This window comes from Babylonia areolata, chromosome 7 (assembly GCF_041734735.1).
Source record: "Babylonia areolata isolate BAREFJ2019XMU chromosome 7, ASM4173473v1, whole genome shotgun sequence".
NCBI classification, from domain to species: domain Eukaryota; kingdom Metazoa; phylum Mollusca; class Gastropoda; order Neogastropoda; family Buccinidae; genus Babylonia; species Babylonia areolata.
Window position 1 is genome coordinate 12,489,090 of NC_134882.1, and position 24,672 is coordinate 12,513,761.

The following is a 24,672-nucleotide window of genomic DNA, read 5'->3' on the forward strand; positions in this document are numbered from 1 at the left end:
TTGGTCCGTCCGTACGTACGGCGTGAAAAAAGCACTCGTGGAAATACTGTTGGCCAAACCGAGACAACAACAATGGAGCTGGTTTATTCTGTTGACTATAGAAGTCTTCCTAAAAGCGATTTTCTCCTTGAAGACAAAACTGTGTGTAGCTTGTCGTGCAAAAACATATTAGCTTTCAGTCGTCAGAGCAGTGGTAGCAAAGATGGGTATGTTTTATGTTTTCTTTCACTTTGATAACCACGAATCGGAGGCTTAATATTTGGACTCTCCTGTTTCCTGATATGTTGTTCAGAATTGCAGATTATGAGACAGATTGGCATCATCATTTCACGATGTGACAGTATTGTTCTTTTTAATGTTAATATTACATGAAGTTCAAGTATGATTATAAATTATTAATTCCTTCGAATTACTAGAAGGTGAATGATGATTTTCAGCTTACAGTTTGTTGTGAAATCTAGGGTCATGGACACACACACACACACACACACACACACACACACACACACACACACAACTGTTGCTTTAAACTAACAAAAATAAAATGACAGCAGCTCTGAGTATATTTATTATGCATCATTGGTGATAAGAATACCAACACTGCATTCCAATCTCAAAACATATTTGACATACTTGCCACTCTAACGGGCCTCAGTGGTAATGTTTTTACTTGATCGCTGATGAGATACATGGCTTGGCAGGTGGCCTGATTTGGACAAACATCCAGTGTTATCTAAGGTTTTAGCAAAATGAAGTGTTTACTGTGGTGACACGAGGCAGTTATGTGATCCCTTCAGAATGAAATCAGAGCTAGATCTTAGCAGTCCCAAAGATAGAGTAGTCTCAGCTATTTTGTGAATTATTTGCGCATTTTATAATTCAAGGCATAGTTTTTAGAGATTCATTAAGGATGCAAGATTGTAAATATTTCAGAATACCCTTTGAACGTGAAGAGTCCTTCTCTTCGTAAGATTATTTGATTTCATTTCTGTTAGAACTATCAAAATATTGTGTCTGTTTTGGAGAAATTGAATGCACTAAGACTAGTAAGAGCTCGCATGATAATATGAAATAGTGTCACAGAATAAGATGATTATTATTTTATGATACTGGAATTTGGATTGTGCTGTAAATTTATGTAAAACTGATAGTATGTTCTGTTACTGATCAAGACCATTTATTTTCTGAATTCCTACTAAGTAGTTAAGACCTGGAAATAAACGCATTGTGAAGCCATGTTTTTATATATATTCTCTCTCTCTCTCTCTCTCTCTCTCTCTCTCTCTCTCTCTCTCTCTCTTCCCTCTCCTCCCCCTCTCTCTCTCTCTCTATCTCTCTCTCTCTCTCTCCCCTTCCTTCCCCAAATCTCTCTGTCTCTTTCTGCAAAAAGCTGATTTGGATAAAAGTGGATATTTTCTGTTTTCTTTTTCTTTTCTATCATTTCCATTGACAAGCATTCTTTTCCAGTTTGAAAACGATGGACATCTGTTTTCAAGACTTTTAACATTGAACTGAAGGGCTTCATTGAAAATAAATGTTTCCCAAGACTGAATTTATAGTCACTGTCATGGTCACAGCGGTTCCTTGCTCCAAACTGATGGACTTGAACTGAACATTCATGGTGCTGTATCATCTTGTTTTTGTTCCTTTGATCCTCAGAAACCTTTTTTGTTTTCTTTGGGAAGACCGAGAAATGGTTTGACACATGGGCAAACCTGCTTGAGCAGAAGAAGCACACACTTTTCTGTCCAGTGTATGCGCAGATATGATGTCCTGGTTAGTGAAACATAATAACACAGGCTGAAACTGACTCAGTTGCATGTGCAGTGATCCGTGCCTTCTTCCAATTCAGCTGGTAATTTTTCTCCTCAGCTAAACATATTTTAAATGCCCTTCCATCTCTGTCTTCTCTTTTGACTTGACAGTTGCCTCTTGACAAGTTGCCAAAGCCTGGACAACCCCCCAAATCAACTGAATACCTGGCCTTGAAGTTTGTCACACACAATCTCCAAGCTAACAAACATTAGATGGTGAACACGTTGATGAAAATGTTTTTACCACCTTCTTCTCCTCTTCTTCTTCTGCGTTCACTCGTATGCACACGAGTGGGCTTTTACGTGTATGACCGTTTTTACCCCGTCATGTAGGCAGCCATACTCCATTTTCGGGGGTGTGCATGCTGGGTATGTTCTTGTTTCCATAACCCACCAAACGCTGACATGGATTACAGGATCTTTAATGTGCGTATTTGATCTTCTGCTTGCATATACACACGAAGGGGGTTCAGGCACTAGCAGGTCTGCACATATGTTGACCTGGGAGATCGTAAAAATCTCCACCCTTTACCCACCAGGCGCCATCACTGTGATTCGAACCTAGGACCCTCAGATTGACAGTCCAACGCTTTAACCACTCGGCTATTGCGCCCGCCGTTTTTACCACCAGTTTTACCCTCTTTAAAGTATATGAAAATAATAGCAGATCATCTTTTTAGTTTTCTTACAGGTTAAAACTAATTCTTTCAAAACCAAATATATGGTAAAAACATCACATGCTGCTGTGGAGGACTTGTGTCAAACTTATACATATGTTCTTTTTGAATGTGTGGCTTTAAAAGCCTTTCTGCATAGATTTTCAGAAAAATAAGTTTAAAGATGTTGATAATTTTGTACTGCTGTTAAAAATTTCTGAAAGTGTGCTTCTCGGTCCAGTTGGAAATTTGATTTAACTAAGTTTACAGTTAATTTTGTTAAAAGTTCTAACTCCTTTGTATGTGTTACATGGATTTTTTGGGGGGAGGGGGGTGGGGTAGGGGTCTTAAATCACAATATGTGGATAGATGTTAAACTGAAGAACACACACACACACGAACACACACACACACACACACACACACACACACAGAATTATGAAAATACAAGTTTATAATTACCTGTAATTTGTATCTCGCATACATTATTCATGTATTGGTTTAGGACATGAGCTTCCCCATTGATTTACCTAGCCTTTCATTTAGTAATATTTAATATTTACTGCTTCGATCATACATGGTTGCAAGTCTGTATAAAATGTTGATTACATACTGTATTGTTGACATATTCCAAAATTTGCTTTTAGTTTTTGTGCATGTATGTAAACTAAAAATGAAGAAACATGAACTTTCTGTGCCATCTTTAGATAATGGTATTTGCCTAGTTTTACAGTTGTCCTCCTGTGTGAGCTGTTGTCTTTTTTCTTTATAGGTTATAGTTACACAGACATGTTTTTTGGGTGCTTGTGCGCGCACGCGCGCGCACACACACACACACACACACACACACACACACACACACACACACACACACACACACACACACACACACAATATCTGTCTCTCTCTCTTTCTCTGCACACACATGCGCACGCGCGCACACATGCGCACAGGCACATGCCTGCTTACTTCTGCTCACATTTAATAAATCATTCTATTCTGTATTTTCATATATATATATGTGTGTGTGTGTGTGCAAGGTTTTCTTGCCATGGTAAGCTTGAGCACCTTTGAATTCATACGTCACTCCTTCCATTCTTTGTTTTTAATCATTCTTTCTTTCCCATGGCTTGCCGCCAGCCCTGCTTCCATGTAAAAACTATGAATGAAAGAACCCCTGAGTAAATCATTAAATGGCGCAGATTTTTTCTCTTATATTTTGGGTTTGAAAGGGAAATGAAGGGGGTTAAGGGATGATGTGGAGAAAAGTGGAGGGGGTCAAGTTAAGAAAACGGGACATGACAGATGAAAAAGAGCAGTTGTGGGCTGTTTTTTTGCAGTGGATACAGTTACGGTACTATCAGATGAAGTGCTTTTTCTGGTGCTTGGAAATCAGTTGTTTCGTAGTCTGTAGGTATTCCTGGCCCAGGAACGCAACATATCACTAATTTGTGCACCTGCTGTTGTGGACGTTACAACAAAATAAAGGTGCTAGAACTGTCAAGAACGTTTGTTTTGGTAGATTACTAACAAATCCTAGCTGTTGGGGTGAGAAATGTGCGGCATTATCTTCGGGCTTCATCTTTGCTATTCTTGTGATTGGGGTAAATCTGTGAGCGTAGGCTACAACCCTGAGATTATCATCAGATCTCTTATTTTCCTTGGCAGCTGGGACTGTCACGGACACTTCAGCTGGTGTATCAGGCTGATCTACATCCTGCTTTCATTCTTCTTGGAGAACAAGAAGGAATGAGGGAGGGCAGGGAGATGAATGGTTGGTTGGGATCCAGTCTTTGGGATGGAATTAACTTGTCTGTGGGTTTCTGTATTTGTTCATTTTTTCAGCTTGTAAAGGTTCTCACAGTCACACTCATCAAATTGTGCTGGCGAAAATAACATTTAGTTTGGAAATTGAGGATGAGATGGTGACATACATAATTACGTATCATATATATGGTTTTTGTGGGCTGTAACTCCCAAGTTTGTATGGAGAGCCACAAGTATGCATGACCATTTTTACACTGCTGTTTAGTCAGTAGTACTCTGATTTAGGGGGATACCACACTAAAATGACACAAAATGAATAATTTCCATAATTTATTATTTTATAAGCAAGCAAGACCTAGGATGTGGGAGGATTGTAAGAGAGTACCGGGTGTTGTCAGTGTAGTTTGGGCAATTTTGGCCTAGAATTTTTACAAGTGTCATAAACTAGATAACAGTGCATTGTTTTAACACTGTTGCTTTCAGAAGGACTTGGTTACTTGGTTTAGTGTATTACAAACTACTGCCATTTAATTTTATTGATTAGTGTATACTGACAATGTTTGGAGACCAGGGGCAAGATCCACCCCCATCCATCCCATCTTTAAAAAGAAAGGAAGAGGTACAGTACCATGAAGAGTAATGACCTATTATTAAGCAACAAGTCTGTTAATGTGTTAGACACAAATTTGGTTTCAGATTACACTGTAGCTTTTTGTGATGACATTTTTTTCCTTTTTTCTTTTCTTTTCTTTTTTTTTTTTTTTTTTTAACTTTTATTCCTCAGTTTGGGTTGGACAGGTGCTGATGACTAGTGACATATATATAATATGCAATGTTATGAATTTTCATTGTCTCAAGCTTATGTGTTTGTCTGGTGTCAGTGGTGAGTATTTGAAAATGAAAACCATAAAAATGTAAATTTTGTCTGAATTTCTGACTGCGCTCATTCCACAATGAAGCATCCCCATCATATACATATATATATATATATATATATATATATATATATATATATGTGTGTGTGTGTGTGTGTGTGTGTGTATGTATGTATTTGTTTATTTGTATATAAAACGATATCCTTTGTGCATTTGTGGACTGCAACTCCTATGTTTACTCATGTAGGATACACATATAAGTGGACTCTTGTGTGTATGACTATGAGTATGACTGTTTTTACCACACCATTGATAAAGGCAGCCATGGATTACAGTATCTTTAACTTGTGTACTTGATTTTAAAAAGTTATGTATGTGTACACACACCTGAAGGGGATCAAGGTACTACAAAGTCAGAAGAAATCCCTCAACCCAACAGGTGCTGATACCAGAACTGAGCCCGGTGCTTGCAGATTGAAAATCCAATGCTCTTACTGTCTGGCTATTGTACCTATAATATTTATTTATATTATTGTATTCAGTGTTCTGTTTTCAGGTCTTATTTTGAGGTTGTTCATGAGGTGTGCGTGTTTGACCTTGACCGGCCGTGGGAGGATTTCAAGGTCACCGAAATGCCTGTGCCAGTGGTGTACATGCGTTGGGATCCAAGCGGCTCACGATTGCTCATTGTGAACTCTGAGGGAACGTTTACCGTGTGGATCATGGAGGTGATTGTGTAGTCTTACTTCTTACTGAAAGATTTAAATTATCTGTATCTTGAATAAGTAAAAATCAAAGAGAAGCTTAGATATGTCAGAAGTGTTGAAAAGAAATTTTTTTTCTTCTTTTCTGTTCTGATTATCTGTTTAATTTCTTGTCATCCTTAGTAAACGAATAAATCACCAGCAACAAAAACAAACAAAAGAAGCCAATAGTGATTGGTATTTTGTCTGATTACTCATGTCAAAATAATTTGTTACAAGAGAAGGTTTTATCTACTGAGCCCTCTTATAACTATAATAGTCATCATCCTCTTGTCAAGTGCTTGATTTATTCTATACATATGTATAATAAGATGTATATTTGTTTATGTGGCATTTGTTTCTGGACAATATTATTTCCGGTGTGCAGAACTACCTGATCAATCGCTGGCAGGAGTTTGGCAAGACAGAACTGCCTGGAGAAGAGGTGTTAGTACTGGCATGGCTTCACAATGGTATTCAGGTGAGCTGAGGATTTCCTCCTCTTTGTCTTATTTCCACCTCATGTGTTTCTGCCCATTGTGCTCAGATTCATACAGAAATTGTATTCACTCACAGCAATGAGGACTTCCGTTAAACTTGTGGACATTCAGTATCCGATTTTGAGATCTCTAAATCACCTGTGACACCTCTTTGAGCATGGAGGATTTCAGAAAACAATGATCAAAATTATATCTAAATTTTTCATACGCTTTGCATCAGTTAAGGTAAAGTAAAATATAACATTCCTTTAACTGCATGAGTCTTTAATACTTTACTAATATTAGTAATGATTGGCAAATCGCAGATTTAAATAAATTTACTCGGTTTTACTTTTAGTATTAACCATAGGCTTGCAGAAAGCAAGAAAACACAAATACAGACTTTGGATGTGCATATTTTTTTGGGGGGAATAACAATCTTCTATAGATATTATCATATCAGGAAAAGTGGGACTCTCCAAGGAAAAATGAAATTCATCCAAACACTATTCATTATATCATGTTACATTTTCTTCAGGTACATTATTCTGTTGGAAAAGTTTCCTATTACTTGCCTTGGTAAACAATTAAATAGTTTTTGTTTAAAAAAAGCACACACACACACACACACACACGTGCGCGCACGCTCAGGCATACATACACTTTTAACTATGCTTTGTACATGTTAGTATCTGTGAAATCCAGTTTTAATTGAAAATTAATTTGAAATCTCTTTATTGTCACACAAGTAAATGATGTGAAAAGAAAGAATGTGCATACACACTCATAATCACTCACACACACACACTCACACTCACACTCACACTCTTATCTGTTTGTCTTGTCTCTCACTCACTCTCACTCACCCTCTCATTCACTCACCGACTCACTCAAAGATTAGTAGTTCTAGGGATGGTCATATTATTGCAGATGTTCCTAACATTTTTTTCCCCTTTTTGACAGAAAGTTACAAGTTAGATCCTGTACGAAATCAAGCTTTCAATTTTTTTCTTTCTCCATGTGCGTTTCAGGTGCTGTTCAATCCAGACAAGCAAAACGTGGTTGCATACAATGAGAAGTTTCAGAGGGTGAAGTTCAGCCCCTCAGTGTCTCTGTTTGGCAACAAACCAGTTGACGGCTGGATGGCCGTCACTTCTTCAGGCATGGTGAGAGGGAAAGGACGATGATGCTGGCAGTAGCTGAGCGTTCAGAGCACTGCACTTTCTTCTTTTTCTGTGTTCACTGCAACTCCCACTTTCGTTTGTGCCTGCTAGTGGGTTTTTATGTGTTTAACAGTTTTTGCCCTGCAGTTTGGGCAGCCATACTTAGGGAGGTGTGAGGGTGTGTGCATGCTCTGTATGTTTGTTCCATAGCCCACTGAATGCTGACATGGATATTGGAATCTTTAGCATGTATGATTAATATGCATATGTAAACACATGAAGGGGCTTATGGCACTGGCAGGTCTGTACATATGTAAACCTTGGAGAAAAAAAACCCAGTTTTCATCCTTAATTCACCAGATGGTGATGCTGGGATGGAACCCAGGACCCTCAGATTGAAAGACAAACTTACTAACCATTCAGCTGTTGTGCTCATTGGACAGGAAGATGATGAGCACAATAGCCAAATTGTTCGAGCGTTGCACTTTCATCTTCGAGTCATACATGCCAGTGTCATTGGTAATGCTTAGTGGAGATGTTGGTGGAGATAAGTTTTTTCTGATCTCATTGGGCTAAATATATGTATATATAACCTGTTAGTGTCGTGATCACCTTTGCTTGTATGCACATGCACAAGATCACAATATGCCTGTTAAAGACCATGTAATCCATGTCAGCAATTGATGGGATATGGAAATATGAAAATACCCCCTTCAGATTGGAGTATGGCTGCCTAAACTGTGAGGTAAAGGCGGTCATACATATAAAATTCCAAATGTAGATTGGAGTAAACATGGGAACCACAACGCATGAACAAAGAAGCAGAAAAGGAAGATAATTATAACGACCATCACACATGTATGACAAGTGTTGATAATTGAAAAGCTTGTCACATTAACTTTTCTGCGTTCAGATATACTGAAGACAGAACATGCATTAATACAAAACACTGGTTAACACAGCTGCAGTCAGGATGTGTGAGGCAAGCACTGTGTTTCTTTGACAAAAGAGAAAAGGTGTCGAAAAAGAAAGGCTTACATGGAAAGCGTTTCCTGCATGACAGGAGGATCAGGTAAGGGGGCTGGAACCACAATCTCAAAAGCAAATCACCCTTTTGTCACTCAAGCCAGTCTAAGAATTGAAAACATGTCTCTTGAGAAAGTTGAGTACTAAACTGAGACTGTTCCATACTTAACATAAAAACAGTACTCCTCAATTGAAAAAAAGAAAAGAAAAGAATCAGCATTGCTCAGTAATTGGGATCCTTTTGAGAAGACCAAGAGACGTGAAGGTATCCAAGTCTTTCATCAGTGCCTCCATGTGACAAATCACTTAAAAAATGAAAGTTTAGTTTTAATGGTTAAGCTTGCTGTATTATATATTGCCTGCTTCCTGTTTCTGTTTGGATTAGCTTGCATTCTAGCCTGCTTTGCAGGTTGATAAATATGATAGTATGTGTGCATAGGTACTTGTCTATGAATATGTGTGTGGGGTGATGAATATGTGAGGGCAGGAGTGAGAGTGAATATCATGGAAATTGGATCTATCTTGAAATATGAATGTTTTACTGCATGACCCAGTTAATACTTTATGCTATTATTTTGTATATTTATCACTTTAACTGCTGCATGCACATGATTTTTTTTTTTTTTATTGCGTGTCACAGGTGACAGTGGGGCTGCTGCAGGAGCAAGAACAGAGGCTGATAACTGCCAAGGAATGCCTGGCGCCAGGTTACCTGCGACTCACCCAGGCGGACATAGCCTTCATGGTGACAGGGGAGGTGATGGTTGCTGCCAGCGATGGGACGGTGGGCTCAGCCATCCAGTGTTTCAATGTGTCTGTCAGGATGGAGACCAATGCTTGCCGCATTGTCAGCCACCCGGGTGCCTCCTTTTTCTTGAGGAGTCTCACCGACTACAACAACAGGGACAACCAGAATGTAGGTGTTTTTTGTGGGGTGGGGGATGGAGGGGTTGTGTGTGTGTTTTGGGTGTGTTTTTTGTGTGTGTGTGTATGTGTGTGTGTGTTAGGAGTGTGTATGCTTTATTTGGGGATCTTCCAGTCGTGTATTTCCCCAAAAGTTTCCAATTTTATCTCTCTCTGTGGGTTTTTTTTCCCCTCCTTTCTTGTGGTTCCCCAGCCCTCTGTTGTGTGACACATCTATTTTTGAGGGGGAGAGGGAGGGCGAGGGGGATGGGAGTGGGGATTACATATTTCTCTTTTTCTACAACAGATAGCACAAGAGTTTCCTATACATGGACCAGAATTTAGGAAGTATGAAGTATGGGGTGGACTTGAGCTTGTTTTGTTTGTTGGCTTCACAAAGAAGATGATGAGTGTTGTTTGTCATACCAAGTTTTGAGGATTTTTTTTTTTTTCTAAGACAGATTGGAATGAATAGAAATTTGTTTTTATTATGGTTTTGGTAGTGTCAGACTTCAAGCTGTCAGTTTGAGATGTAGATGTTAACAAGTCTGTTTGTGTGTGTGGATCAGAGCATTACCATGTATGGCATATGGTGGAATTTGATGTATGAGACATATTAGTCGATATGTCATGTAGCCTTGAACAGGTAATTGTGAAGTATTTTTGCTCCTCCAGATTTGTAAACTAAATTGATACCTTGCTAAAATACGATTGCACCTTAATTTTAGCCCGATCTCCCATTCGAACCATATAATTATGTGACCTGGTTGAAGACAAAATTTGACAAAAAACAAGAACGCCAGAGAATCAACAGACAGACAGAAAATACAAAAAAAAACTTAGCCATATGAAGAGCACAGGAACAGGAGTCATAAAGGCTGCCAGAAAAAGAGGGCGCAAGCCAGTGGGACAAAGGGGAGGTTACCGACTACCGGGAGGTTATCGGCCGTAGTTACTTTCGTTTTCTCCGCATAGGCGGATAGTAGTTTGCACAGGACAGGAATGTCAGACCCCTGCCGGAGTCTGCACTAGTTGGGTCACGGTAAGTATATTATTTAAACGTAATTTTAGATAGAAAATTTCCGTTTTGAAAACAGTGTAGCATCACTCACGACTCACACATCTCTCGCACCTCATCACCCCCACTCCCACACACATTCACACACACACATGCATAAAGACTGACTGGGGTGAGAAGGATCTATAGTTTTAAAATATTGTTTGAACAAATATGTTTTAAAATTATCTGGCTTCCAGCTATTTTTTATAATGCATTCCGCAGTCATGAACACTATGCAGACATAAGCGGGCAGTCTTCCCACAGTTCACTCACAATATGATTTTTTGTCGTCCTCAGCTGCATGTGTCCAAGCTGTGTTTCCTGAACCGGGAGAACAGTGATGTGCTGCTGGCCTGTTGCGCGGGGCCGGGTCACAGCTGTGTGGAGGTCTGGCATCTCCTGGAGCAGACAATGCCACTCCATCGCGTGTTCCAGTCGGCCAACAGTCCTGAGCTGGCCTACAAGATGCCCAAGTGGATGCACAAGGCATCCATTCAGCACAACTCCCACCTGACCGACATCGCCAGGCCCAAGCTGCCCATGAACCGCAGCTACAACATCGAGACCACATCATTTCTCTCCTACTTTGCCTGCACCTACAGAGATGGGAGCATCAAAATCATACATCGGCAGAGTTATCAGGTTGGTTTTGGTGATCGTGATAAACGTGGTGCAGTTTCTTCTTTTTCATTTGTGGGCTGCAACTCCCAAGTTCACACGAGTGGGACTTTACGTGCATGACTGTTTGACGCAGTTTGATTCTGGTGTGTTTGTGTGTAGCTCTTTGTGTGTGCGTGCGTTTCTGTGGTGTGTTTGTGTGCATGAGAGTTAGCATCATTGCAGTTGGGTAAGTATGTGTGTATCTATGTATTTTCTTTAGCGAACTGTAATTTTTTAAGAAATATTTCTGTGTTCAGTGTCATGACGTATTAAATGTCATAAAACATAAAGGGTAGTGTTGACAACCTACCAAAAGCAGTTTTATCCATGATTTTCATATTTCTAAATAAGGATTCTATGTTTTTCAAGATCTAATTTGTACCAGAATAGCTGTATTTGGACCTCAGTAATATATTTTGGTGTAAATACCACTGAAAATTCCCTTTCTTTAAAAAAAAAAAAGAAGAAAACAAAGATTACAGTGAAGAAAAACAAATCCATAATTCGTGACAGTATAACAATGAAGTAAAATGATTTCACTGACTGCTGTGAGTTGAAGGTTCTGTAATAGCAGAAAAAAAACAAATAATTAACATTTTTCAAAGGTGGTTGGCTGTCAGCCAAGAAATCCATTTCATGATTTTAGTTGTTACCATCTGAATAATGGTTACCACATGCAGAGCTGTGAATAATTTGGTATGTGTACTACTGCTGTGTCTGTTTCTTGTCCTGGGAGAAGAGGAAAAATGATTACCATATGCATTGCTGTAATTTGTACAGTGTGTATACTGCTGCTGCTGTGTATATATACTTTTTTTTTGTCCTGGTAGAAGTGGTCAGAAACATTCTTACTTCACTATCCTTGAGAGCAAATGCTGTACTGAGTGAGATTAGTCTTATTTGTTAGAGATTAGTCTTATTTGTTAGAGATTAGTCTTATTTGTTAAAGTCTGTTTTCTCTCAGGTTCTTCACACCTCTTCCATGGAGACCTTGGATCTGGTGTCCTCGTTAACCAGTGACCACCAGCACACCGGGCTTCCTCACCTGATATCCTGTGTACAGGTGTGTTGCAGATGTTGTAGGGAGAATGCGTATTTGTGGCAGGCAAATATGTGTGTGTTGTGAATGATAACAGCGGTATGTGTTCATGGTGTTTTCTCTGGAATGTATTGTCACTCTCTTCTGGAAGCAGTCAGAGCTGTGGTCCAGATGCAGCCATTGTGTACAAGATCTTGAAAGGCCAACCCAAGAACGCAAGAGAACTACATTGATGTGTTCATGTAACAAGAAGGCTATTTCTTTTTTTTTCTTCTTATTGTTCGCCTTTTCACATTGTCAGTCCAGCCATTCTGATGAAAGACGCTGTCTTCTCTAAGTCCTGTCTGGAGCCATGGAGCTTGGTGTGTAGTAGGGTTTTAAAGAGCTTTTAAAGAGGTGGTCGATACTGTTAACTGATAGGTCATTCGCTTGTTGGTCCACTTCCCCAGTTGTTTCACTGCTTTGTTTGAAGCACTCTTGATCTGACCCGTCACACATGTTCCTGTACTGTGTGCAGCACAAGCATTCATTCGCATAGCATGAAGATACGGTACATATTTGGAAAGAAAAAACTCACTGTGTGTTAAGATTTCAGTGAGAGATGGCTTATGACAGGCAGAATTGCTGTCACGACACTGTGGGAAATATGTGTTTTATTCAGTATTATTAATCTGTGGGGCTGTTTACCTGACATTGTTTCTGTGAGAAACACCATCTCACCTCACCTGTGCCAGTTGCCCCACTTCTGGACATAGGCCACCAGCAAACACTCTAGCTATCTAGGTTCTGTGCCACTTAATTCAGCTGTCTCCAAGTGTGGCCTGTCCTCTTCATGTCTGCATCCAGGTCACGACGCCATGTATTTCTTGGACAGCCTCTTGCCCTTTTCCCCTGTGGGTTCTAGGTAAGGGCTTGCATTGTGGCACTGGATTCAGGCTTGTTGAGCGTGTTGCCAGTCCATCTCCAGCATCTTTTGGGGATCTCTTCTGCAGGCTGCTGTCTTGTTCACTCCCATATTTCTTCATCATTGATTCTGTCTGACCAGTGAATCTAAAGAATCCTGAGGCATGTTTTGATGAGAGTCATTATCTTCATGGCGGTTAGTGATCCTCCAGATCTGCTCCATAAGGCAGTTTTTATTTTTTAACTCATTTAAGTATTGTTGCCAACAGATTTTGACATCTGTAGCAAGCCAAAACATATTCTATTGTTATCATTATTATTGTTGTTATTATTGTTATTGATATTTATTAATTGTGGTCATTTTTGTTGTGTAAATATTTGCAATTGTGTGGAAGCATTTAAAAATTTTGTTGTCTCCATTCACATTTGTACGATTTCATGATAGGATGGCACATGGCAACAAAACGGCGCTCTTTGACCTGATGTTGAGTATTTTTAGATAACAGTCCACATGTTTCATCTTAGATGAGCACGGGCTGTGAGGACATTTCTGACATCTTCCCACTTGGTTTCAGACAAACACTGGCTGCGGGTTGGTTGGTCAGAGCCAAGGCTCGCTCTGTGTGTTCCGTGTGTTCAACTCCCGTGACGGATCACTACAGCTGTCTCCAGCTTTTGTGGTTCAGATGCTGGAGTACACTATGCTGGTGGGCTATGACGTTTGGGATGTGTTGCTGACAGTTAGACAAGGTCAGTCCTGTCTTTGTTGTGTTTGAGTGACTTCCCTTTCATCCTTTTATCATCATGCTTTCTCAGTATTGTAATTAACCCTCTTTTTTGGTGGTTGTTGTTGCTGCCTGTTTATTGTTTTTCCCTGTATTGTCATTGTGTAGTGAAAGAAAATGTGTGTATTTTCCTCCTCCTCTTCTTACCATTACTAGTAATATAACTATAATCATTATCACCATTGTCCTTGGGCTTAAATACTGGCTGTTGTCATGTCTCTTATGCTGTCCGCTTTATGCTTGTCTAAGATTGTTGTGTATACAACTATCTTTTCATTCCTGGAAATATACCCATCTGATACACAGGGGGTGTTGGGGGGAGGGGGGGTTGCAGGAGGGGGAAGGGGGGTTCTGTCTTTGTTCCTCTCACTCTCCCTCTTTGTTTCTCTCTCGCTCTCTCTTCTTTGTACCTGTCTGTCTGTCTTAGATTCTCTCTTCCATCACCCCCCCTTCATTTGTTGCTTTCCGTTACGTTAACAAAGTGAAGAGGGGATGGATGGGAATCCTTGTTTCTTTTTTCTTTTTGGGGGGTGTGCATTATCTCAGTATGTCTTTCGTGTGAAGATGTATCAGCAAGGATGTGTGTTTGGTTGACAAAGTTTTCTCATGAAATATTTTTTGGTTAATTCAACTGTGTGATGGAGAGAGTACACACAATCAGACACCAGCTTCAGTTATTAGGATGATGTGTGGGCCCAGTTCTTCGCACCTGACAACATGATGAACTTGACTGACTGTTACTGAGTTCACTCTGCCTTTTTCCTTTTTTTCCCATTTTCTTTTCTTTTTTCTTCTTTTTTTTTTCTTTTTTTTTTTTTTACGGAGTTTATATTTGGCACAAGAAATCAACGAGTGCAATTCTGGGCAACTTGTTTCTGTCTGTCAGATCAAGAATGGAATGCAACATTTAACTCACTTAGTAGTGCCAGTTAGCTCCGCTGACTTTTCCCACAGAGGACCCATTTGTGTGGGGGGTCACACAGGCTTGTCTTTCAAAAAATAAGTGAATAACATTTGATTTTTTTGTTTTGTTTTTAATCTGCAGGTATGGTTGAGGCTCTGCACCAGCAGGTGAACGACAACTACCAGAAGCAGACGCCCTCAATACAAGAGATGCTGCGCATTCGCCTGATGCGTCTGCGCATGGCTCTGTGCAGCATCATTCCATCGGGGAGACAGAGGTCTGCAGAGTGCAGGGCGCTGCTCACGCTGTATTCTGTCTCCTCTGTGCTGAGAAGCATCGTCCGTCCCAAGTCTGTTACTCCTCAGGAAAAGGTAGTTGAGATCATGTGGGTGTGTGTATGTGTGCATACTATGTGTGCGTATGTTTGTGTCTTACAGTGTGTGTGTGTGTGAGTGTGTGCGCATGTGTATGTGTGTGAGTGTGTATATGCGCATGTGTATGTGTGTGTGTGTGAGATGACTGTGTCTGGATATGATGATGAACATTTCTGGAACTTGAGGTTGTTATTGCATAGTTTTTTTATTGCTGTTACATGTTGATGCATGCATGTGAGCATGCATGTGTGTCTTCCTCCCAGTATTTGTGTGTAATAAGAGGACCGTATTGATCAACACTGACACAGTAATGTCATTTCCAAACCTCTTCAAAAGCTGTTATACTATGTGCATGTGTTTGCAAATAAAAATGTAAGTTACTGATTCCTGTGAGCAAAGTCCTTGTTTACACCTGGTTTCCATTGTCTGTGTGTCTATGTATCTACGGTAGTAAACATTAATGTTGGAATTTTCTCGACATTGGAAGTAGAATAAGAAAAAAACATTAGGTGGGATAGTAGGTGTGCACAAAACATTTCCAGTCATTCCCTTTATGATGAAGAGGTAAACAGGGTCACAGTCAAAGGTCAAGGTCATTATTTGGCAAAATAGAAAAAGCTCAAGGGTGCTAAAGTCTTACATACAATTTTCATGAAACGTGTATAGTGACTGGCCATGATGACAGCAGGATCCGTATTGAAATTCTCAAGTTCACAATGATACAGCATCCTGTGATAATAGAAGAAGCTTTAAGGTACAAAAGAGACTAGGCCTGGATTTTCTGTTCCATAATCACTGTAGCCTGTAAAGTGTGTATTTCGTGTGAGTCTCAAATGTCTTGCCTTCGTTGTTATTGTAAATGAATACATTGGTATAAATGATAGATCATTGTTGTATAGTGTCATTGTTGTATATCTATAACAGATTTAAAATGAAAATCAGTGACGTAGCAATAATATTAATTCAGTTTAACCTTCGCTGGCTGTCGCTTTTGACTACACACGGAAGCTCATTGGGTCGTCCACGACCCATACTGCTGTCGCTTTTGACTACATACACACAGAAGCTTATGTGGGTCATCCACAACCCATACCTTTTAAAGAGACAAAACTGTGTATTCCTTCAAAGCTTGTGTGGGTCGTGCACGACCCATACTTTGTAAAGAGACAAAAACCTGTATATTCCTCCAAAGCTTATAACAAAATATAGAAAAGGAAAACGTATCGTAACAACTGATTACATACACATGTGCTCGCACACGCACACACCGACTCACACAAACACATACACTCAGAAGAAACATATGCTCACGCATTCACTCATTTACTCATTAATTAATCAATGATTTTTTTTGTTGTTTTTTGGCAAGAGTTGGCCTTTTAGGTGTAGAAAGCATTTCTGAAATTTCGTTGAAAGATATTCAGAATTGGCTGAGATATTTGCGTTTTTGTACCCTTCTGGGTCATGTATGACCCACGATAGCCAGCAAATGTAGCACCTTCCCATGTAAAACCTGCTCATTTGCACTGTACAGTGTAAAAATTGATGTGTGAAACATGCATTGTCAGCTGTTCCAGTGATTGTTGTGTTGTGCTTGTTGTGCAGGGTCCACTGGAGAAGCTGTCTGCGCTGTGCAACATGTCATCAGAGACTGACCTGGACACTCTGCTCAAAAACCTGGACCCTGACGACTTCATTGTGGAGAGCTTGAAACGAGAAAAGGGGGGACAGCGTACGTTACAAATTCTTCGTTTTTTTTTAAAAAGCATTGGTCATACACGACCCACACAAGCGTCAGTGTGTAGTTAAAACGCCACCTTTAATTACTCATTAACTAATTGATGATTTTTTTCATTTTTTGGCAAAAGTTGGCCTTTTAGGTGTAGGAAGCATTTCTGAAATTTTGTAGAAAAATATTAAGAATTGGCTGAGATATTTGCGTTTTTGTACCCTTCTGGGTCGTGTACGACCCACAATAGCCAGCAGGGGTATAATAAGAGAACGTTTCTGTAGTGCTTTGAAACTTCTCAAAGCGCTTCACAATAACACACCAGCCAGACAATCAGCACACAAGAACACACATCCACATCCACCCACCTCCAACCCCACCCCACACAAAATACAACACAAAACAGCACAGCACAACTCAATATCACAGTTGTTTCTCTTGCATACAGACTGATGAAGGTTTCAGTTGCTAAAGGCATGGGCAGAGAAAGAGTTAGACTGCAGTCCACTTTCAATTGAAACCATTGAATATTACAGTTGATGAAGACATATTGGAGAGAAAGGGATGGGCATAACATTTGAGTAATTAGAGCATTAGACTTTCAATCTGAGGTCCTGGGTTTGATCCCTGTGTTGATACCTGATGAGTTGAGGGTGAACTTTTTTTTTTCTGATCTCCAAGGTCAAGATTTTAGAAAATGTCGTAGTGTGTTTACACACACAAAAGACTACAGTCATCCTGTAACCCATGTCAACCAACATTCAGTTGGTTATGAAAGACTGTTGTACCGAGCATGCACACCCCCCACCCCCATCCCCCACCCCCTCCTAAAACACTGTAAGGATGCCTCAACAGCAAGATAACAGAAGCCACACATTTGAAATCCTGCTTATAGGTGTGGGTAAACGTGGCAGTTTGCAGCTTTCTTCTTCTTCCTGGGATGCAACTCCCACATTCACTCTTATGTACATGAGTGGACTTTTACATGTATGACCGTTTTTACCCCCACCATGTAGGCAGCCATATTCTGTTTTCAGGGGTGGTGCAGCTTACAAATGCAGAAGAAGAAGGCACACAGGGAAAGGAGGTGCCATGGCAGAATCAGGCGTTGGCATTCACTAGTGATTAGGGTTCAAGGCCTTGTTTCACTATAATGTTGTGCCCTAAGAAAAGACACCCTACCTTTCTCTAATTTTCTCACTCAGCCCAGGTATGAATGAGTTCCTGACTACACCCAGGTGTGAATAGGTAGCTGGCTTCAGCTGGAGAAAGTTAAAGCAATGGAAGAAGAGAATTGGGTCCCACCATCCTATACTGAGCCTAGGACACAGTGGATATGAATTCACAGCCCCGAAAACTATGGTACCTTTAACCTTTTAGACAGAGAAAGGATCAAAGCATTTGCTGTCCCCTTTGCCTTGCAGCGTCCCTGCACGTGCTGCAGCCGTTCATCCAGTGGATCGCGGACTTTGTGCTGCACCTGCTGAGCACGGTGCCCCTGGTGCAGAACGGCAACACCATGCCGGGGGCCTACTTGCTCCGTGACGTGGGCGTGCTGGCCATGCTCCGCGACACAATGGCCGTCATACGTCTGTGGGGGGCCGTCAACCCTGCCTGCCTCCCCTCCTTCTCCACCACCACTTTCCATGACTGTCTCGGCCATATCTTCAAGCTGCTGTCGAAACTAGCGCAGGTAAATGGTCATATGTGGAGATAGTTTGGCATACAGCCTGTGGAGGTGATGCATTTTGTGTAAGCGATGGTTCAGAAACAGCCTGCTGAGGTGATGTATTTTGTGCTGAGATGGTTTGCAAACAGGTGATTATTTAACACAGCCCCTGATGATGATTTTGTGCTTTGAAACATTGACATCTTATTGATGTTGGTCTTATTTTACAACACTTTTTTTTTTCTTTTTACTTCCTGCAGTTGTAAGTTTTATAGTCTTAGCAGTCATGTTTTATTTTCTTGTGTGGAGATTCTTTGCAAACAGCCCATTGAGGTGATATATCTTGTGTGGAGACAGTTAACAAACAACAGCAGCTTGTGGGGAGGTGATTATTTTGCACTGAGATGGTTTGCAGCCTTACCAAAGAAACTGCATCTTTTAGAGGGGAGGGAAGAAGGGGCTGCCAGGGTTCGTAATGCTAGGTTTCAAAATTAATGCTGAATGAAATGCTCCTAAAGTTCATTTTGAATCTAATTACCATGTAACTTAATGACACAGATGTCAGTTCTGTAGAGGGACACTAGGGTGTTAACTTGCTTAACCCATTCAACCCTGGCGAGTTTACAGCCCCAGGAGGCTTCCATGCCATACTGATGCGGAAAAAAAACACTCAGAAAATGTACTGTTTTTCATCCAGATTACTTGTGGACACATCCAGAAATACTGTAGTAGTTCCCTTTCTTTGCAGTTTATTAACATGAAAACCATTATGATGCCAGAGCAGTGCTCAGGTGCAGGACTCAATGAGTTGATTGACACATGTAGCATTAATTTTATTCAGTAAAAATGCGGTTTTAACCCTCGTAAGTTTTTTTTTTATTGTGTTTTGTTTTTTTTAATAAGCAGCACGCTTTTGTTTTCATTTGTCATGTATATGATAGTCAGTGGTATCTGGCGATGACCATCAGATCAGCAAAGAAGGCAACTGTTGTCCCGACTATCTGGGCGAGAATTTGATTATAGTGGAAAGTGTCTTGCTTGAGAAACATCCCCACTCTTTCAGCCAAGGGTGTTTTTAGGACAGACTGCATTGGGGTGGTTCCCAAAGGTCGACTAGCCCCCCCAAGGCTGCAGCACTTAGAGCCAGTGCAGTCTTGCCTCCTAGTTTAAGAGTCATAGTCATATAACTTCCCATTGCAGTGGAGAAACTATTGATCATACAGTTCTCACCTTGTTATTGGCCCACCTGCAAAACTGTGTCAGCCTGTGAGAAAAGCTGTCATGTATACTTATCATAAACCAAAAGCATGCACTTTGAGTGTTATGTAGAGGTTCAAATGACTTTCTACATAAAAAAATGTATAAAGATCTAATTGACATATATATAGATATATGTATATAGACATACAGATAGATAATTTCATGTGTGTATATTATAAAGGAGTGTAGATATAAACTCTCAATATTGTCACAGATGCGGAAGGACGGGGCCAGTGTTGAATTAGAGGAAAACCTAGTGGACGAGTGTGCCAGCCTCCCTTCCAAAGTCCTGGTGCCTGACTTTCACAACAGCTATGGCCACGACTCCTGCAGCTTTGCTGTCTTCACCCAGCCCCCGGCCCTCCGCTTCACCTTTGGTGTGGACCCAGACTTCCTGTACACTGTGCGTAAGGGATTTTTGACCTACCCTTCTGAGGTGGCGCCTAATGCTGGGCAGCGCCATGACATTGTGAGACACATCCAGCTTGGTGTCACGCCAGGCCGCCCCATCCGTGAGTGCATTCGCTGCGGTGCTTGCTCTCTGCTGCAGAGCACCACGACGGCTGTGCTACTGAAATCCTGGGAGAAACGCTTTGTTGTGGAGTGCTTGTGCGGGGGTCACTGGAAGCTGTCTTGAAGATTCTGTGGCCAAGAAGTAAAAATGGGAATTTTCCAAAATGTGCTTGCATCAAAAAAATGGGGGCAGGTTTGCTATGATCTTGAGCACAGACGCAGTCTTGAAATTCATTGGGCATACCTGCCAGCTGTGCATGGTGCAGTGACTGAGGAACTGAAATTCTTTGAACGTTTGCTGAATGGTGCATGAGTGTGTGTGCAGGAAGATTGTGTGTGTGTGTGTGTGTGTGTGTGTGTGTGTGTGTGTGTGACAGATACAATGTTTATGTGTATTTTCCATGTATATAGCATGTTAGTTGAGTGAGAACAAGTATTTAAGTATTTGAGAACTTGAACACAAGGACAGAAACAAAGTACTTCTTTATAATTTGGTGAACAGGTACAGTTGATGTTCATTTGTACTGTATCTTCAGATTATACATATAAGAAAAGGCATGTGAGTGTGCACTTCATAATTATTGCATTTGCATGTTATCCTGTGTGTGTATGTGCGGTTATGTTTTATAAATTTTATTTGTATCTTGTGCTGTGTATAATTAAGTATGTCTGTGCTCGGCTTTCATAATTTGACAGTGCTAACCAAAACACTTAAACCATAAAAAAACATATAAAAATAAGTACAGCAAGCAAACAAAATAAATAGTTCCATCCTGTTCTAAAAGTTATACTGGGATATGTTCGTGATGCATCATTGCATGTTCTGCAATATTTTTATGTATGTATTGTTGACCCTAGGTTTTTTTTAGGTAATCTTTGGAAGATAAGCAATTTTCTCAAGGCTGTACATGGTCTGTGTTCAGTCTCAAACAATGACGGCTGATTTTCAGGAAAATACTACAGAGCACATCAGTGGAGGAGGAAGTTTTGTTTAATGTCCCATCACACATGTTGATTGTAGATATTTTGTTAAAAGTAGAATTCTCACAATTGAAATTTATTGTTATTGCTTAAGTTAAAAGGTAGGAGAGTAGGGGGATTTGAAAATGTTAAGACATACAGTGAAATAAGAGAGCACAACAGGGAATTGTCTAAAATGTGTTGAACAGAATATATTTGGTTCCCCTAAATCTGCCTTTGCGGGGCATAATAAATCTATGATTCAAAGTGTCAACATCCACCTACCCCCCAGGAAGGGGGTCAAAAGCTGTTATCCCCCACCCCAAACTACCACACCTTCCAATTCCAAGACGACACAGTGTACAGACCTTGCTTCCACATAAGTTTTATTTCCCTTTACTCTAACTGAAGCACTCAACCAGACTCAGTATAAAAATAATAAAAAATAAAGACTATGGTAAGATCCACTCTCACACTCAAACTTGATACTTATGGAAACAAAAAATAACAACACACTTTGGATACTACAACACTTACAACAATTCCAAAAACAAGATGAAAAAGTTCATGCAAAACAACAACAAAAAAGCAACAACAAACAACATCTGCTTCTCCTCAAAATTAGGAATGTTCATACATGTGGTGGTGTTCTCATGTCCAAAGAAGAAAAGAAAAAAAATGTCCACACAAATGTTGCACAAAGAGTCTTTTTCACCTGAAAGGATACAACAGTACCAGCACAGCAAATGCACTCACAATGAATAATGAACAGCTCTGGTTCCCTGGTGATAACCACTACTGTTGATGTCTTCATCCACATCAAGGAGGATGGGATATGCATTGTCACCTTCACACTGGTTCTATGAAGATGGCTTTAAACAGCTCAAGGTAACAAAGAAGAAATAAAGATCAGAATGGCACCCATGGGGGATAGATGACCAGATGAGAGCTATCATAGGTGGTACTATGACTATTAAAAGTCAAAATGACGACAAGAGATGAAGACCAATAAAGGAAACAGACTGGTGCCCTTTAAGGATAGAAAACCCTTCCTTCCATGGTGCCTATGTTTAGGTAAATATCCCACCAACACAAAACTGGAATGACCCGCATGCAGTGGCAGGTGGGCTATAAAAAACCTCGAAACTTGATGCTTTCAAACAAGATCTAAACACTCGCTCAGGTGAATTGAGCATAAAGCACATGTCCCACCAACAGCCTGAGATTGCAAAGCTTTTAAAAATTAATGTCTCTCTGCATAGAAGGGTAGAACACCAAGGACAAAATGATAGGAGGGGAGAAAGGGGAAATGAAATATGGCCACACACCCCAATTCTTATCACTAGTTGTGACAAAAAGTAATGTGTATCAACCTTCTGCCAACAGAGTTTATGGCTGCAATAACAACTTTGAAACAAGAGAGGCAAGGCCTTCAAGACTCACTTGTGATACACTTTAAAAAAAAAAAAAATCTAATCGTTAAAATGTGTTCTGTATTTGTTATTATAAAGCTTTGGGTTAAAAGAAAAAGAAAAAAAAGTCCTAACGGCAGATTCGAACTCCGTGTGTTCGGGTGAGGAGAAACTGTCTTACCCATTACACTATCGTGGCTCCCTAACTGACGTTCAAAAATATAACATTTAACTCACTAAGTACGGCCAGTCCTCTCTTCTCTACACAGACCCATCGGATGTCCAGTGGGTGTCTGAATGACCCAACCTTTAGCTTCCGTCGTCAGAATTGTGGTATTCTTTGTCAACATTCACCTCTTCAGTATAAGAGCCTTCCACTTGCAATATTTTGATAATGGTAATTGGGGTGAAACGCTGTTAACATCGTCTCTTTCGCCGTTTGTATGGAGAGAGTTAACCATGCTTTTTTTAAAGGGCAATAAATCAATTGCAGTATTCGCAGTGAGAACGCTGTTAAAAATCATATTACTCTACTCTGGTGTATCTTGGGCATTCAAAAAATCTTTAAGGGCAATTAAAAATTCTTTTTAAGTCTGCGGTAAAGAGGAGACATGGCTATCACTGCAATCACACTGCAACATTTAGCAGTTTTCTCTGGATCTAGATAGATGTACAAGTTTCAGTTAGTTACACCTGGTTGAGACGGTCGATTCAATTTCTCTTTTATGTTCATTCTAGTTTTAAAGTTGATATGAAAATTGAGTATTTTGTTAAACTAATAACACATAGAGCAAAGTACAAGTACTTCTAAACGTCTTATGAAGTGAAAAGGACTTCATTTTGAGAAAAGTCAAGACTGGAAATTTTTACATTTCATCAATTCAAGGGTATTAACTCGCATGGTTTATTATTTTTAACTGTGAATTCCGACTGATTCTTTGGATATTTTTATGGCTTTTGGGGGCATAATTCAGTAAGTGATGAGGCATTCACAAATCTTTCTCTGAATAAATGTTTAACGGTCTCCTTCTCCAACTTTCCATCACATGTTATCGTGTATTGTCGATTGAATATAGGATTGAACGGGCAGGTCAACAACTTGAAACAAAATGGCGTCGTTCACATTCGCAAAGAATATGAGCACGCGCTTTGAATGTGTATAAATATGTGTACGCAATTGATTTTTGCCCATGACCTTCAGGGCTCAGCCAACAGATCTGTAAAGTCCACTCGTCGTATTGATTTTAGTATTTTCCAAAAAAGACCACTTGGGCAAATGAACATAGTGAAAGCCCTGTACACTGAGAGTAAAACACACAAGCTTTTTATGTATTGAGTATAATTTCAAAATGTAATGTTTAAGATGAGAAAGATCAGTTTAAAGCAAATTAAGTCCCCTAGCATTAATTACAGAGTAATTTCCCTTCTTTACACTCTGCACCAAAATGTTTGCAAATAAATAAAACTTCCATGCTTAGCAACAGAAGTTCCTGTTTGAACAAAAAATGATAAGAATGACTGCTCTTGTTGTTGTGTCAAATCAAAGTGCCAAGATTAGAGAATACAAAAAATATGAATATAACAGTAAATGCAGTTTGCATATAATTAGGTTTCATTTTGTGTGTGTGTGTGCCCATCCCAGAGGTGCAGTATTGTTTTAAACAAGATGACTGAAAAGAACAGAATTTTTCCTATTTTTATGCCTAATTTGGTGTCAACTGACAAAGTATTTGCAGAGAAAATGTCAGTGTTAAAGTTTACCACGGACAAACACACACACAAACACACACACAACCGAACACCGGGTTAAAACATACTCACTTTGTTTACACAAGTTAGTCAAAAAGGAAAACATATCGTAACAACTGATTACACACACATGCACTCACGCACGCACACGCACACTCACACAAACACATGCCCTCAGAAGAAACACATGCTCACGCGTTCACACACACGCACATACACACACACACAC

The 24,672-nt window shown here is 40.0% G+C and overlaps 1 protein-coding gene across 1 annotated transcript; it reads left to right on the forward strand.

Annotated features, from left to right (window-relative positions):
• Positions 1-23,239, forward strand: LOC143283714 (mediator of RNA polymerase II transcription subunit 16-like). The gene is made up of 12 exons (XM_076589968.1): positions 1-206; positions 5,669-5,840; positions 6,244-6,336; positions 7,366-7,500; positions 9,164-9,439; positions 10,784-11,128; positions 12,111-12,209; positions 13,664-13,838; positions 14,919-15,148; positions 16,757-16,883; positions 18,305-18,573; positions 20,024-23,239. The coding sequence occupies exons 1-12, from the start codon at positions 73-75 to the stop codon at positions 20,444-20,446; spliced, it is 2,478 nt and encodes an 825-aa protein (XP_076446083.1). The 5' UTR covers positions 1-72; the 3' UTR covers positions 20,447-23,239.
• Positions 23,240-24,672: the final 1,433 nt, after the last annotated feature.